The sequence below is a fragment of the Natator depressus genome, chromosome 3 (genome assembly GCF_965152275.1).
Source record: "Natator depressus isolate rNatDep1 chromosome 3, rNatDep2.hap1, whole genome shotgun sequence".
In the NCBI taxonomy this organism is placed as follows: domain Eukaryota; kingdom Metazoa; phylum Chordata; order Testudines; family Cheloniidae; genus Natator; species Natator depressus.
In genome coordinates, this window is record NC_134236.1 from 101,681,280 (window position 1) to 101,699,306 (window position 18,027).

The 18,027-nt window shown below is 45.7% G+C and overlaps 2 protein-coding genes across 2 annotated transcripts in view; both read right to left on the minus strand.

The window, feature by feature from the left end:
- The window catches only part of STX7 (syntaxin 7), a 51,242-nt gene extending 50,613 nt beyond the window's left edge, over window positions 1–629 (minus strand). Inside the window, exon 1 of the mRNA XM_074948448.1 lies at window positions 474–629. The gene's annotated coding sequence lies outside the window, so the exon portion shown is untranslated. The remainder of the gene's footprint in view (window positions 1–473) is intronic.
- A 14,350-nt stretch (window positions 630–14,979) lies between these two features.
- On the minus strand, window positions 14,980–16,005 carry LOC141984911 (trace amine-associated receptor 7a-like). Its single transcript, XM_074948447.1, has one exon. The coding sequence runs from the start codon at window positions 16,003–16,005 to the stop codon at window positions 14,980–14,982; it is 1,026 nt and encodes a 341-aa protein (XP_074804548.1).
- Window positions 16,006–18,027: the final 2,022 nt, after the last annotated feature.

Genomic DNA, 18,027 nt, shown 5'->3' on the forward strand with positions numbered 1-18,027 from the left:
AGTAGGAGGCACACCTGCGCACACAGGCGTCTGCACTTCACAAGCACTGCCCGCACCCGAACGCGTCGCTCGTCCAACACGCTCGGCGTGCACGGCGCGTTCCGGCCATGGGCCACTCCCGGCGCGCGGAAAATAGGCCAAGAGGTGGAGGGCTGGGGTTGTCCCGCTCCACGCTCCCGGGGCCGCCAGCAGAGGGAGGGCTGCCCGCTCTCCAGCCGGCTGCGGGGAGAGGCAGGGCGCACAGAACTGCAGCAACTGGGCTGAGGGCCCCGGGAATGCGGAACTAACCCCTTCCCGCGGGCGCCGCCTCAGCACGGCCCCTCCCTCTCCCGCGGGCAGTCCCGGGGGCTCGCCCGGCGGGCAGGGCGGCCCCGGCGGCCCCCCTTGCCGCAGAGCAGCTGGGAACAGGGCAGCGCCCACCCGAGACCCCCACAGGGAAAAGCGAGTCCCGCTGCGCCCGAGGCGCCTCTTACCAGGCCCCAGCGCCTCTGCCTCCCAGGGCCCCCCCCCAGCACAGCTGGGCTCCGGACCCCGCACTGCCGCCGCTGCCGCCTCTCAGCTGACCGGCCGCTCCCGCGGCTGCGGCAGAAGTCCCCGGGAAAAGAGGCGGGGCTGGGGACGCCGGCCCCGCCCCCTCTGCTTGGCCCGATCGCGAGGAGTGGCGACGAAAGCAGCTGCCTTCCGCCCCGTACCGGGCTGAGCTGTGGGTGCAGCTGCTGGAGCCTGTGGCCAGCGTAGGGCGGCTCCATAATGGGGAAGCAGGTGCCTCCCCGTCCCCACAGGCTGGAGCGGCAGGTTTGTGTAATTTTTGGTGGTGCCCAGAGCGGGTCCAAGTCCCTCCCCCCGACCACACCTGCCTAAGGCTCAGGGAGGAAGTTTGGGTGCTGGGTGCAAGCTCTGGGCTGGGGCAGGGGGTGCGGGCTCTGGGAGGGGGTTAGGGGTGCAGGAGGGGGTGCGGGCTCTGGGAGGGGGTTAGGGGTGCAGGAGGGGGTTAGGGGTGCAGGCTCTGGGTGGAAGTTTGACTGCGGGAGGGATGTGGGCTCTGGGAGGGAGTTTGGGTGCTGGGTGCAGGCTCTGGCCTGGGACAAGGGGTTGGGGTGCTGGGTGTGGGCTCTGGGAGGGGGGTTGGCTGCGGGCTCTGGGCTGGGATAGAGGTTTGGGGTGCAGGAGAGGGTGTGGGGCTGGGGATGAGGAGTCTGGGGTGCAGCAGGCAGGCTGCCCCGGGGCTGGGGACGGGGGCCAGACAGGAGGAATCCTCCCAGCCCTCTCCCTGCTGGCAGTAGTGAGCTCCGGGGGGAGGGCTCTCACTGCCCCCTCCTCCCCGGCACAACACTCACTCAAGCCCCCCCAGGCTGCTGGTCAGAATGTCCAGCCAGGATAAGCCCCCCACCTCCCTCAGAGTGGACTCAGAGTTGCCTGCCAGGGCGGGGGGCTGCTATGCGCCTCCTCCCTCCACAGGCGCAGCAGCCGCCTCAGCGTGCCCCCAGCGCTGCTCCCTTGTAGCTGGCAGCAGCTGGCAAGGGAGCGCAGTGTGGAGCTGCAAGGGGCAGCTGCCTGCTGCCCAGGCCTGGCAGGAATGCTCGGGGGAGGGGGCACACGTGGGTGCCAGGCAGGGCCAGGGGAGAGACCTGGCCCCGAACATTGGTGGAGCCGGGCCATGAATTTGCTGGAGCACCACAGGTCCATACAGCTCACCACCCCTGCCACAGATAGGCATCATCATAAGGGATCCTAGGAGGATTGGATCCTCATTGCTCGGGATCTCTTACCCCTTTAACTACTCAGCCATCTCTTTCTCAGCAGGGATGCTGCAGCTAAGAGTCTAGAGCACAGTCCTGCAGTACAGCCTGGGCTACATCTTCTACAGCAAAGTTCCTGGCTGTGGAGTGGAGCTGATTATCATCACCCTTGGGCTACTTTGTCCCAGTGCAAAGGATCCAGGGGTACAAGGTGATGTGGAGCAAGACTCCCCCAGCAGGATGGCACAGCGAGGCACAATGTCACAGATTAAGTAGCTGCCGAATGCACCACCCCCTTTCTGGGCTAGCTCTTCCACTTGGGTTTGAAGACCAGGTCTCAACAACAGGCCCACTTGTTGCTGCACACCCGCTAGGGTGGATGATGGCACCATAAATAAGGCTACCTTTTAGTCACGGCTATTTGTAGTAAAAGTCACGGACAGGCAGTAAACAAAAATTCACAGTCCATGACCTGTCCGTGACTTTTACTAAAAATACCCGTGACTAAAACTTGGGCAGGGGGCTGTGGGTGCTTTGGGGGGGTGCACTCTGGGGGTGTTGTAGGTGCTGGGGGAACTGGCCCAGGGCACCCCGCTGGGGGTGGGGGCCAGGCAGTGTGGCCCAGGACCCTCCCTGTTGCTGGGGGGAAAGGGTTGGCTGGGCTAGCAGGGGCTCCCTACCCGGCTCCACGTCCCTGCAGCTCCTAGGCAGCGGAGGGGTCAGGAGGCTCTCTGCGCTGCTCCTGCCACAAGCACCAGCTGCCGCAGCTCCCATTGGCTGCGAATCGCAGCCAATGGGAGCTGCGGGGGAGGGGCCCGCAGGCATGAGCAGCATGCAGCGTGGAGCCTTCCTCTGGCCCCTTCTCCGCCTAGGAGCTGCAGGGACGTGCCCCTTCCTCAACCCATTGGCCGTAGCCCCCTCCCACACACCCAAACTGCTGCTGCTGGCTCTGGGGCTGTCCGGTTCGGGCAGCCCCTGAGCCAGCAGCTGCAGAAATCATGGAGGTCACAGAAAGTCACGGAATCCATGACTTCTGTGACCTCTGTGAAAGAGTCATAGCCTTAACCATAAACAACATTAGCTTTCTGCCTGTTACCCACCCACACTGTCTGTGCATAACCTTGACCCCTAGGGTTTTATCTCTGAATCTGTTACAAATCTTGATTTCTTCAGTCATTACATTTTGAATAAATAATGAATAGAATCTGAGGATTTGAAGGAAAAAAATCATGAGTGCAAAACTCCAAGTCAGTCAACACTTAAGTCTTGAAAATAAACAGCAATATTTTCCATGAAAATACGTGACAACAAATTTGTAATCTTTGCTTGCTTATTTTAAAAATACAATGCCAGAAATGTTAGAGCTGGTAAAGATGCATTGGCAGAGCCATGGGAAACTAAAAGGTTTCATCTTGTGTGTTCTTTAAATCTATGCTAAAGTGTTAAAAGTTTCAAGGAGCCTTTTTGTGGTTGCACCTTCTGAGTTTCACACAGAGTTTAGAATTTGAATGAATACATGGAAATTCTCAGAGCTGAGCTTGGCTTGTACCACAGTGTTTAACACCTCCCACACCCAACCTACCCACTTTTTAGAGAACTTTTCTAATACACATGGGGAAGGAAATGGTTCTTTATGAAACTCCATCAAGGTTTATGAAAAACTTGTCCTCAGTTCTCTTATAAGTTTTGCAAACCTTATTGAAGGTTTCAGTGAACATACTTTGACTTTCAGATTATTAACGAAAGGTCTTGGGATATGACTACAAAGATACAGCTAACATGAACGGATTTTCAAATTGAAATATTGGGCCACTTCCCTTTGGAGAGGAGATAGCAAAGAACAGTTTTGGTGGAAAACAGATATAGAATCATAGGACTGGAAGGGACCTCGAGAGGTCTTCTAGTCCAGTCCCCTGCACTCAAGGCAGGGCTAAGTATTTCCCTGACAGGTGTTTGTCTAATCTGTTCTTAAAAACCTCCCATGATAGAGATTCCACAATGTCCCTAAGCAATTTATTCCAGTGCTTAACTAGATATGTGTATAGAAGGGTTTTCACAGGTAGGGTGAAGGGAACAGTGCCTTCATCCCAGCGCGCAGCATCAGAATTTGGGCCCCATTGTGCTGGGTACTGTACATATATAAAATAAAAGACCCTCTTTGCCCCAAATAGTTTACAATCTACTAGAAGCACATAGCATACTGTTCCAGCTGGCTTTCAGATGCTGACCAAATACACCCCGTTAGAGAGAGAAAATTGATAAACGTTTGAGGCTGCAGAGGTTCATGAGATTATTTGCAGGGTCTTGATTTCATGCTTGTGGCAGACCACAGTTCAATGGTGAAAAATGCATGATAATGCATACTGGAAGTAATAACTGGAACTAATCATGCACATTACCGGGTTCTAAGTTAATTTTATTCAGGAAAAAGACCAGGGTATACAAGTAGACAATGTAATGGAAACCTTTGCTCAATCAACAAGCAAACATAATGTTAGAATACATAAGGAATAGGATTAAAAATAATACTGAAAAAGTGATAATGCCTTTACATAAATCAATGTGATGCTCTTGCCTGGAGTTCTGTGTTCAGTTCTGTCACCTCATCTCCAAAAGGATATAGCAAAAGTACAGGGGGATTGGAGACGAGATATATTATTAGAGGTATGTGACGGGGTGCACTTGCCCCGCACTGGATGGGAAGGAGCTAATGCCACATTGTGGGCTGAGGAAACCACACCCCCTTCTCCCTACTGGGCATGCTCCAGCTGTACCAGTATAAAAGAGAGCAGCCCAGCTCGGTCAGGAGGAGATGCTTGGGGGGAAGTTTGTGTGCTAGGAGTGCCTGCTAAGGATGGCCTCTAGCCTGTGCCAGAGGGGAGTGGAGATGGGGACCCTCGCCTCAGACCCCAGCAGCCCATGGAGCCCCAGGGAGCGGCCAGTGCTGGGGAACTAAGAGGTCCCAAAGCCTCCTGGACTACAACGCCTGAGACTGTGGTAGGAAGTTACCTAGGGGCAGTGTCGCAGTGGTATCTCCCACCAAGATAAGCTCGGTGTGTTTTGGTGGGACTCCCTACTGAGCAGTTAGCTGGTTGTTCCACTGATACTAGGATCCTGGGTCAGGGCCCAGTGGAGTTGGGTGGGCCTGGGACCCCCTATCTGGGCCACCAGCCCTCCTGCCAGCGGCCCCCATGTACTCTGGCCATTGGACCACACTGCCCTGATAGTAGGGATGTTTCATGGACTCCAGCTGCTAGGCTGTACTACCCTGAATGAGCAGGGTGTGTGCATAGACTCTGACCATTGGGCCACTCTACCCCACAGCTAAGCCCAGATGTGCAGACTTGAGTTGGGGTAAATAGGCATGTGGGGCTCATGCACCTGCCCCTACTCCCCGAGGAAGGAATGCACACTTGCCCTGCACAGGATGGGGCCCACCTTAATTGTGTCACAAGATACCAAAAGGCTAACAAGATTGAGACTGTAGTTTAGAGAAGACTCCCCCCGCCCCAAGTCCGACCTGTACCTCATGGTGGTGGAGGGGGGTGTAACATCTGAAGTTGGGGGTTGCTTGTTGGAGCTATGCCATCAGTGATGAAGGCTTGTCCAAAATATCACGTTGGGTATTATGCGAAGGTGGACAGATCTAACATGAACCCTGAAAATGATGGCTAACACAGGTTGTGAAGATGCAGGCCACCTAGCTACCTGAGGTGAAGGAAGTCACTGAGAGACTCAACGGCTCAGGTCACACAGTGTGAAGCCAGTATTGGTAGACCAGGAAAAGGGTCATGTTACTGCGCCTCAGTCTCATCCCAGTGGGAGGAGGTATTTCCCTGGATAATCGTTCGCTCTTGTTTGTTGACCATGAATAATCTAGTACTCAGCACCAGGGTTAAAGCCCCTGCCTTATTTTCAGCTGTAGATGCCTTGTCGGTGCCATCTCCCCTCAGTGCAAACATGACAGGTTTGTGTCAAAGCCCCCCTGGGGACGTGCGTCCTCTGATGTCAGCAGGCTCGTCTGCAGTACATTGTGACAATGCATCCAATTGTATCTGGGATCTCTGGCAGTCCACCAAAATTGCAACTTGGAATGTTGGAACTCTTCACAAGCACGGTCATCAGGTCACTGTCTAACGTGAAATGGACCGTCTTGGTATATCAGTCGCAGGACTAAGAAGCAAGGCTGATAGATTACGGATGTCACGAGATGGAAGATTACGTCTGTATTCTGGCAGCCCCAATCATTTATATGGGGTAGCCCTGCGACTGCGAGGCGAGGCAAGGCCAAGTCCTCCCTGACAACTTGGACACCCATGTCTCCTCATTTACTTATGGCACATCTTAAACATCGGCACAGTAACATCACTTTCATACTAGTCTATGCGCCGACAGAGGAATCTGACTCAGTTAAAGATCATTTCTGTGATTAATTGGAACATCTAGTATGTACAGTCCCTCCATATGATAATCTCGTTATCCTGGGTGACCTAAATGTAGTTACTGGCTCCCTGCGAACTGGATTTGAATAGGTCATTGGTCATTATGGTTCAGGCACACTGAGTGATAACTCTCGCCACTTGCTTACATTCTGTGCCCCCCAGAATCTTTCCATTCTTGGGTCATGGTGCAAGCAGTGACACATACACCAGATGTCATGGATCTCTCGTGATGGCATCACTTGGAAGGAGTTGGACCACATCGTTGTAGGAGGCGAAGAGATGCCTATTGCGTGTCAAGTATATGGTGGTGTGGAATGCGTGGCAAACACAGGTCACCATCTAGTGGTCCCCCATATGATGATGCTCCAAAGAGCAGGTAAACCCTCTGCGATGATGAAGACGTTTGACATCGACACACTCTGTGTTACAGGGTTAGCCAACAGGTTTTGTACTGGCATCAGCAACAGATTCTCAGTTCTAACTAGTCTGCCAGATGACATGGAGGTTGCCTGGTCCCTGTTCACTTCTACCCTCAACCAGTCTGCTGAGCAGACGATTGCCTGTAGGCATCCAGCTTGCCGACCATGGCTATCGGAGGAGGCCTTCCAGATAATTAAATTGAAGGCTGCAGTCTATCAGCATGGTGATAAGCATAGTCATAATCAGCTGAAGAGAAAATTTAATATCCTGGCATTCCGCGATCGTGAGTCACAGTATAACCAAGTGTCGGATGATGTCGAATTTGACTTAGCCAGGGGCGACTTGAAGCCAGCATTTCACACCATTCACAACCTCAGTGGTCAAGAGGTAGTCAACTACAAACGGCATCCTGAATGACAGCCAAAGCCATCCATGTAAATTGGATACCGAGATTCTCTCACTGGCTGGAATGTTTAGTGTCCTGAACCATCCTTCAGCTGCCGCTTGTTCAGAGCTGGATGATCTGGCAGCCACTGCAGTTCCAGATCCAGACATTTGTATTGATGCACCAACATTGGATGAAGTGAAGTGTGCCATATTTAAACTGAAAAATGGGTGTGCAGCCGGTGCTGATCACATGCCCTCAGAGGTGCTAAAATGTGCTATTGATCCTGTAGCAGAATCACTTCTGGCCAGCTTTCGTCTGGTGTGGAGAACTGGAACCCTGCCAAATGCCTGGAAGGACAGCATTGTGATCTCACTCTATACAGGCAAGGGACCGCACAGTGAATGTAAGAGCTATAGGCTGATCACCTTGCTCTCCATTCCAGGGAAGGTGTTTGTGCATTGTTTTCCTTGTACGCCTGAAGCCTTTGCTACATTGGAAGCATCATCCCCAGCAGTCAGGCTTTATGAGGAACAGGTCCACATTAGATGCCATTTTGGCCCTTCACGTGTTGACGGAGATACACTACATGCAGGGGCTTCCTGAACTTGTGATGTATGTCGAACTTAAGGCTATATTTGATTCCATAGACCATATCACGTTATGAAAGTCCTTAAAGGGCATAGGCGTCTCTACCACTCTGCTGGACTGATTGGAGAGCTACATAATGGAACCACTGCCGTGTTTGTCTGTCTGGGGAACCAGATATCAGCGCCTTTTAAATCAGTATCTGGTATTAGGCAGGATTGCGTTCTGGCCCCTGCACTCTTTTTGTCGGGCAATGGATTTCATAATGCAGCATTCCGTCAGGTCCATAGGCATTGAGATTGGTAATCTCTCGCTCACCGACCTTGACTACGCTTATGACATTGTTCTTTTAGTACAGAGCTCCGACAGGTTTTGTGAGGCACTCCAGCATATGGAGGAGGAGTCAACTAAGATTGGCCTCCGTGTTTCATGGTCAAAGAAAAAACTGCAAAGTCTAGGACCAGGTCCATCTGTGACTCCAATCTCTTTGAACAATGAATCCATCCAATCAGTTTCCAGCTTTTGGTATCTGGGTTCTATACTTACCTGTTCCTCCAATTCTCACACGGAGTTTCTCCATCAGATTGGTATCGCAGCATCTGCCATGGGCTGTTTACAACTGATATGGAATCAACATCATCTTAGTATGACAACCAAGTTCAGGATTTATTTGAGCTGTACCCTTCCCATATTGGTGTACAGATGTGAAAAATGGACACTACACCACTCAGAATGGACAAAGCTGGAGGCTTTCCACACAATGTCAGCATCATATATTGGGCATAAAGCGGAATGACTTCATCTATAATGCAGATGTTTATGGTCACTTGGGTCTACAGAATACTGGGGCCTTTGTCTGCAGGCAGTGCCTTACATTTTTCAGACATGTCACAAGGGCGCCACAAGATGTTCCAGCAAATGTCATTCTCTGGGTGGCTTGTAACATCCGGGATAAAATTCCACCAACCAAGGGGTGAAGACGACCCAGAGGCAGAATCCCTATTACATGGGTTCATCAAGTCTGTTCCGATGTTGAACTCTCAGGCCATCAAGCCTTCGCTGTTGTACAGGAACGGACCAAATGGTGAATGATTGCTACATCAGACTGTCTAGATAAGCATTGAAGAAGTTTAGGGAAGAGACACATATGAGGGGTCATGACAGAGGTATACAAAATAATGAACAGTATATCGTGCACTTCTGTTTATCCTTTCTCATAAGAGCAAAGGAACTCTTCAGAAAAATTGAAAGGCAGATAATTTTTTTTTCAGTTTTAAATTATTTTTTACATAAATATAACTGACCTGTGGAACTTACTGCCACAAGATATCACCTGTAGGATTCAAAAAAGAATGTGAATATCATTTAAATTAAATTTTTAAAAATGGAAGTTTATAAACTTTTTGTGCTTTAAGGCATAAGACAACCACTAGGTGACAGGTGTTAGGAAGTGTTATAGACCAAGGTGGGGCAGCCAGGCCAAGTGGTCTGAGCACTAGTTCTCAAGGCTAGTGATCAAAGGTGGAGCCAGAGGCCAGGAACAGCACTGATGGCCAGTGCCAGAGTCAGGAATCAGTCAGAGCCGAGGGTCAGAGAGAGTTGGGAACCAGGAGCCAGAGCTCAGGGTCAGAGCCAGACACAGGAATTGTGGAGTGGAGTGGACTGGAGCAGGGCAGGAGTGAGGCTGGGAACAAGGTCTGTGCCTGCCTTGCTTCAGTCCTGCTCAGGAGCAATCATACCTGCAGGTGTAACACTGAGCAGGCACTAGGTTGGTGCTGCTGTTTGGGCTTTAATTGTCAGCCCTATGCACCAGGACTATTTTAATTGCAGTTAACTTATATGATTTAACTCAAAAAATTAATCGCACTGTTAAACAATAGAATACCAACTGAAATTTATTAAATATTTTTAGATGTTTTTCTACATTTTCAAATATATTGATTTCAATTACAACACAGAATACAAAGTGCTCATTTTATATTACAGTGCTCATTTATAGTACAGTGCTCATTTTATTTTAATTTTGATTACGAATATTTGTGCTGTAAAAATGATAAACAAAATAGTATTTTTCAATTCCTTCATACTAGTACTGTAGTGCAATCTCTTTATTGTGAAAGTGCAATTTACAAATGTAGATTTTGTTTTGTTTGTTTGTTACACAATTGCACTATTAAAAAAACAACAACAACAAAAATGCAAAACTTTAGAGCCTACAAGTCCACTCAGTCTTATTTCTTCTGCAGCCAATCACTAAGACAAACAAGTTTGTTTATATTTTTGGGAGATAATGCTGCCCACATCTTATTTACAATGTCACCAGAAAGTGAGAACAGGCATTTGCATGGGACTTTTGTAGCCAGCATTGCAAGGTATCTAAGTGCCAGATATGCTAAACATTCATAAGCCCTTTCATGCTTTGGCCACCATTCCAGAGGACATGCTTCCATGCTGATGATGCTCGTTTAAAAAAGACTGAACTCCTTGGGGGAGTATTATGTCTCCAGTTCTGTTTTACCTGCATTCTGCCGTATATTTTATGTTCTAGTAGTCTCAGAAGATGACTCATCGCGCTGTTCATTTTAAGAACACTTTCACCGCAGGTCTGACAAAGCGTAAAGGAGGTACCAATGTGAGATTTCTAAAGATAGCTATAGAACTCGACCCAAGGTTTAAGAATCTGAAGTGCTTTCCAAAATTTGAGAGGGATGAGGTGTGGAGCATCCTTTCAGACGTCTTAAAAGAGCAACACTCCGATGCAGAAACTACAGATCCCAAAGAAGATTGTGGGTTTAATATTTAATTTTGATTAGCCATTATTTTAATGCTGCAATTTGTATTGCTTTCTGTGTCTTACAGTTGAAATGTTCAGAATAACCCAGTATTATCCACTAGATGGCATAACTGAAGATCTTGGGCTTGATTTTGATCTCACATAGGTTTTACACTTTATAACTCTACTGATTTCAGTACAGTCACTCCTGATTGACAGAGACTCAGCTGAGATGAGAAACCCTTCTCCCAAAGCAATATACCTACCAGTATTTTGTTTTGCATTTGTATTTATGATCAAAAATGTCCTTTTCAGAGGACATTTTGTCTGGAACTTGGGGGACAATTTACTTTGATTCACAGCATATGGACAGCTCTGTCTACTTTTCATGTCTTCTGATGGTAGTGTGTGATGCCTGTGCTCTAAAGCAGAGGTTCCCAAACTGTGGTTTGCAGGCTGTCCGTGGAACCATGGAGATCTTCCCAGTGAGCACATGGTGCTGACTTCTCCTCATTTCCAGCAGCTATTTTACATTACAAGGCAGATAAAAATACATTGAATATTTATCTAATATTGTTCCTTGTAGGCAATTGTTGTTGTTGCCCCAAGGATGTTACAGGATGGCAAGAGAGGTAGATCACAAAACAAACTCAGTTGCCCCAAGGGGTGGGGGAAGAAATACTTCTGAACAATAGTCTGTCTCAGACTCTCCTCAATTTGTTTCTAGAGCCTCCCTGCTTGTAGCATTTGGGTGCTGAGTTCAGGGTTAAATAACTGTCTGATTATGTACCATCTTCTCTGCTCCTCTGGAAGCAAAATCATGTTTCATGTGCCCATATTAGGTAGAGGAAAACTAAGGGGAATGAGAGGAAAAACGGGGGGGGGGTGCTATTTTCAGAGCTACTAGTCCCCAAAATTCTTTTTGAAGTCCATGGAAGGTGTGGGTACTTAGCACCTCTGAAATTCAGACCCGCCCCCTAGTCATTCTGTATTCCTCCTTATTGTGGGAAAGGCTGCATGGAGAGCTGTCTTTCCCAGCACCCAAAATGGGGATGAGTATTCCGTATGGTGTTCTGGAAGTGAACTGAAAGATTAATGTGTTTTTTGAACTGATCAGACCCTGGTGCGTGGGTTGGTCGTGTAAAGTTTCATTTAGCATTCTGCAGTATAAAACTCTGTCAAGTGCTTGTTAGAGGTCTCAAGATTGATCAGTCGCAGCCCTCTTCTCCAAGGAGGGCTGCCATTGGCCCATGAGTACTGCAGTATCATACAAGGGTGTGTGGCCAATCCGCTTCCACCTCCCCCCATTCTACAGTCTCTTCTTTTATCTTCAGTTTTGAACAATAAAACTAATGATAAATACGTAGATGATAAACCATATAGCAGATGTGTCCAAGGCAGTTTTTATAAGTGTGGCTCATCATAATGAATAACAATAATGTATTATTATATGCATTTATTTATTTGTGTTAAAGTAGTGCCTAATGAAATCTCAGCCCTACTGTGCTAGGCTCTGTACAAACATATGGTAGAAGATGGTCCATGGCCCAAACAGTTTAGAAGCTAATTACATGTATTGCTTAAACCACTTAAACAAATTTACAGTCCATAGTGTTTTTCATATTATTTAGAGTGGGACTTAATCTTCAACAGGAGCAGAGTTAGGCCAGTGCTGGGTGCTTTCGAAAATCCCACACTACATTCTTAAGTCTGTGCTCAAGTATCCTTCTATCTCCCTACCTTGCGCATGCTCTTGTTTGTCTCATCCATCTGTTATATCTTATCTTTTAAAACACAAGTTCTTTGGGGGGGGGGGCTTGGGCTGTCACTTATTGTTTTGACTGTATAGTACCTAGCACAATGCAGCCGCACTCTGTCTGAGACTTCTTTTTTTTCTTAATCATGCTACAAAATCACTGTGACTTTATATTTCACATTACTTCACCTGAAAAAAAGAAACTACAAAGGTTTAGAAAAAATGAAGAGTAGAAAGGTGCCCCAGGGTTCACTGACAGAAGGATTTATATGTTGTTCAAACACAGCCTCTAGAGAGATTTTCAGTCTGAAATTCAGCTTTGAACAATCACCAGTTATTTAAATTTTAGGACTTTTTTGCACTGCATCTTAAGCAAAGATAAAAGCTGGCATAAATCAGAGTTGACAGAGAACTTATGATTAACAAAATTATCAGCCCACAAGAATCAGCAGGACTGTCAGATCAAGAAAAAAACATCTATTATGTTAAAAAAATGGTGATCAGAACCCCAGAAAAGCTCCTTTGAATACTAACAGAGCTTTACTTTTCTCTCCTTTCACTATTACCTGCTGTGTTTTGTGTGATGATGACTGGGTTTTGCTTGTTTTACTTCGGTTAATTCAAGTCTGTTGTTCAGCTAGCACAAACACTTTGAAATAAGGGAATAGCCAGTGGATCCTGCCACTGTGGCTGCATGGATATTTCCCTGAGCTCTGGGCTTCTCCAGTATTTGTCTCAGAATGTGCCATACTTTGCAAACACTGGATCTTGCGAGATTTACCTCTGGCGTTGCAGAAAAGTGGTGTTCTGCAAGGTCCAGGGGTAGGAACCAGTGAAGAGGCTACAGGTGGCTGCTTCTGAAGGAGGCAGGATGAAGTGGGCTACCTGCCTATCCCAGTCAAAAGGCTGTGCCATGAGAAGCGGGAGTAGACAGATACTCTACTTCGAAGTAGAGGCACTATTTTATATGATATTTGATTAATATTAAGATGTTGTTTATTCAACTGAAAGTCAGTTGTCGTCCTATTGCTATGTATAGCCAAGTACGTTTTCTTGCAGAGGCGGTGAGCGACTGAAGTTGGTTTAAAGCCTTGGGTCAGTTGGACATTTATAAAATGTGTCTCATGCTCTCATTAATGATTTGGATATAAGCAAGAGGCACAGTTTTTTCTGTTGTGAAGATGCTAATTTATATCTGCTGACTCCATGTCACTGCTTTGTGGCTTGTTAACTCCACTCTGGGGGTGAAGGAAGTAAGAGTGGCTCCTTAGGCAGAGGGATGTATGGCTTGGGACAGAGAATTCCTACATGGAGAGCCCTGAGAACTGCCAAGCCTGGGGAGAAGGTTTGGACTGAAATTTATTATTATTTTCTTTTTAATAACCTCAGAAAGAAGGAGAGTTTCATGCTATGCAGTTTGAAGCAGGCAGGGAATACTTGCCACTCAAATTGTACTTTAAAGAAAATTTATTTTTGGAATTTGTAAATTAAGCTTTTAGAAGCTTTTATGAACACAGTCTAAATTAGTTTTTGTGATACACAGCTAACTTACCAGCTACAGTAAAGTCAGTGGCATGCTCCTACTTAACTTACAATTTAGCAAACCAGATAATAAGCGGGTATTGTTGTAATACGACAATATTGCAAACTAACAAATCTTTCTCATTCACAACTGGCATGTCCAGGGCTTCTGTAGCAAGTGTTTGAAATCTAGATCCCTTGCTGCCAGTAAGAAATATCTGAGGGCTTGTCCGTATGGGAAATTTTCTGGAATTGATATTGTAGAATAGCTAGCTATTGCACTTTAAATTCACACCTTACTTTAAACCAAAATAACTTTCAAGGATAGACAAGCCCTTAGAATGTTGCTGTGACACAGAAGACTATTCTGTGATTGGATTTTCTCCTGTAATGGAAAGGACAGTTTTCTCTCAAAACAGCAGGTGTAAAATCTTGGTCCTGTTGATGTCAAGGGCAGTTTTACCATTGAATTCACTGGCATCCGGATTTCACCTCCGTTTATTGTTTTCTTTTAGTGACTGTTATTATTAGAACCCTCCCAGTGCACAAGGATTCTTCACACATGAAAGTGTCTTATTTCTACTCAATCCTTCCCTGAGAGAAAGGTTGGCCTTGTGGTTAAGGCGCAGAGCTGGACATTTCCTGTGTGAATATGGGCAAGTCAGTTCCAGCTTATTCTTGCTCCTATTACAAGTCAATGGGAGTTTTGCCACCAATTTAAAAAGTAGCAGGATTGGGTCATTGATCTCTTTGGGTTTTTCAAAGGAGCCTAAGGGAGTTAAATGTCCATCTCCCTTTGAAATTCAATTTTCTTATCCATTAAATGAGGATAATAATATCCATTCCGTATGTAGGGGGACTTAATTCACTAGTATAAGTAAAGAATTTGAACATAGGCTGACAGTAATATATAAGTATAAAATATTAATGTTTACTACTGATTTGGTAAAATATACTATCTAGGTTTTAAAGGTATGGAAAAACATTTGTTTCTCAGTATTGTTATCACTTCCTAACAAACAGATGAATTGCACTGAAACCAATTTTTTATATTTTTTTTTTTGCCTTTGTTTAATTCTGGATGGCCTTTCTGTCTTCTCAGTCACACAATTAGAACAGTGGACATTGCTCTATTATTATTTCATAGCATAATATAGTATTAACAGTATCTGTAAATAAATTGTCTTGATATCATGTGATAAACCAGTTTTTCACAATGATAAAAAGTTTTACAAAGTATAAAAGCAAGATGACAGTATTTCATCCAGCAAAAGAAATACACAGCTAGATTTTATGAAAAGGACAATGACTGTGAAATGTGAGTTGAGTAGCTTTGTGCAGGAGCGGATAGGTTTTCATTCTGGAAACAAATTCATTGTTGAACAGTCAAGCCGGAGCATTTTACAGCTCAGAATCACTTTCATTGCTTTTCGAAACCAAGGATAAAAGACAGAGTAAATCAAAGGATTAATGGCAGAGCTGGAATAAGTGAACCAAACCACGATGTCAAAGAGAAGGGGTGAAGTTATGAAGTTAAGGAAAGCATCAATTATTACAGTTATAAAAAAGGGTGACCAACATACCAAAAAAGCAATCACAGCTATACCCAGGGTTTTAGCAGCTTTCCTCTCTCTTCTGCTAACTCTGTCACTGTAGTTATCAGGTGACTGGGTGTTGTTGCTTCTCTCTATCATTCTAGCTTGGCGTTTAGCCACAGCAAAGATTTTGCTGTAAAGTGCTATCATTGTAAAGAAAGGTATGAAATAAAGGAGAGAGGTTACAACCACCCATGTTTTGTTGAAGACAAGTTGACAGCTTCCTACACAAGAGAGGGCATTTATTAATTCTTGTATCCCTTTGTCATTAGCCCCAGTGAAGACAACAGAAAAACTGTATACTAAGGAAAATGTCCACGTAACAGCTATGCACATGACTGAAACTGTCACTGTGAACTTGAGAGGGTAAATTAAAGGATCAGTAACGGCAACGTAACGATCAACAGAGATGAAAAACAAGTGAAATATTGATGAATAACAAAAAGATGCATCTAAACAACTGTGGAATCTACAGAATGTTTCCCCAAAATACCAGCATGTTTCGACAGATCTTATACTGCTGAAGGGCAGCACCGTCAGACCCAAACAAAAATCAGCACATGCCAAGGAGGCGAGTAAAATATTCGTAGGAGAGTGAAGCTGTTTGAAATAAGCAATTGTAATAATTACCATTAGGTTTCCACCTAGTGTAAGAACTGTCAGAAAACTAAGCACAACATACAAAGTTACGCGGATTCCAGAAGACCACGATGTTTTATAGCAAGATCCATTAATATTCTCAAAGCAATATTGTGTTTCTTCATTCTGAAGAAGTGCTGAAGTCATGTTGTGCTTTTTAACTACTCTAAACTTTTTTGTGTTTGCATTTGTATACTAACACTGATGGCGTGGCACTTGTTGATCAAGCTCTTCAGTTTTTAAGTCTTTCTGAAAAAGAGAATTAAAGTTGACATGAGTGAGAGTACAATCATTCCACTGCGTTCTTTTTCCATAAATATACTAAAAATGTGTATGTAAATACAAAGTAAATAGAACATAGCAAAATATTTGTAACTACAGCTTTCAATGGCATTTTGAAATAAATAAGTAGCAAAAATACTTTATAATTGAAAAGTTTCTCCTGTGCTATAATGTAGAATTTATTTTTACCTATTCATATTTATTTAAATTTCCTCAGTGCCTGATCTTTCTATTTAAGTCAATTGCAAAACTCCCATTGACCTCAGAGTAGTTGGAGGGACTCCTAATGCCTTACCTTTTGAGAAGCTTTTCTTCAGATAAAACCCTAGATTAAAATGTGAATAGAAGGCAGGAAGAGACACCTGTTTTCAGTAGTGTTTCATCCTTGGAGTTGTTTTAGCAAAGTTAATGAGAAAGTACTGGCATGCTGTCATCTCAAAAATGAGGGATGGGGTGAGGGGAAAAAACAGCAAACACAAGGGAAATTTAGTGATTATCCCATAAAATGAAATCCCTCTGGTAAAGGGTGTAAACACTGACATACTTAGAGTCTTGAAAAAAAAAAAAAAACCTTCATTAAGGAATCTACTGTGATTTATCACAAGACAGTCCTCTAATTAAGCATATACTGTCATACATATGTTTGAAGTAAGTCTCATTGTAAGATCCTTCCTTTATTTTTTGAAGGCAAATTTAACTGGCTCCCACAGCAACCAGGTGTTATCTCAGTATTCGTATTCCTGTCAAAACAATTTACAGTAATGACTAAGGAATCTAAGGTCATAGAGAATGGTACCTGTGTTAAAGAAAATCTGTCCCACCTTTATTGATCTTGCAGTGGGGTATTTTTATTTCTCTCCGGCTCATATTTTTGGCCATTTTTCTACACTCTGGGCTAAACTCATTCTAGTGCTAAGAATGGAGGAATGATTGAAGCAGATTGTGTCTTCTGTAGTTCAGAGCAGCCCCCAATGCAAATTTGGGCAGCCCTAAATTGCACTCTAGTTGCCATGGCTTCTATGGCTTTGGAATAGCCAGGGTGCGGAAGTTCCCTGAGTACACCTGGCCAGGCTGCCAATATATCCCCTCCCTCCTCTGGCCTAACCACAGAAGTTCCCCTGCCCCATGGGTTTCTGCAAGTGTATAGTTGGTGGAACAAGTTCTGATCTTCCCTGGAGGCCACTTGCTAAGGGACTGTGCAAATGCTGGGCTGGTGAGGGCAAAGGAGTTGTGGGCCAGATATGATTTAGGTCCTGTCTTCCTCAATGAGATTGAGTAGGTGTAGAAGTATGTCGAGATGGAGCTTCCATTCCCGAACCTTCCATTCTCCATGGCTTATAGGTTCCTCAGAAATGCAGGTCGATCCTTTAGTGGTATTCAGGTCCTTAGACCTGGTCTATATTATAAACTTATGTCGGTATAACTACATCGCTCAGAGAGATGAAAATCCACACCCCTGGGCTCCACCGCAGTTAAAGAGATCTCACACCCACTGTGGCCAGTAGTAGGTTGATGGGAAATTTCTCCGATCAACCTAGTTACTCTAGCTTGGGGAGGTGGATTACCTACACAGGAGAACCCCGCTCGTCTACGTAGGTAGTGTCTTTTCTGAAGCTTTTCTTTCACTCCTCCGCCGGCCCACCCGCCCCCCGCCAACAGGAGGACATGCTGTTTTTACACACACACACACACACACACACACACACACACACACACACACACTGCCCCCCAGAGTGGGACAAACCGGGGTCGGTAGGGAGTTTAGCTGCTGCTGAATCCTGGCCTGGAGTGTCAGCTGCTGTATCTGGAGCCCAAACTGGGCTTTGTTCAGAGTTATGAACATTTCAGAATTACGGACAGCCTCCATTCCTGAGTTGTCCGTAACTC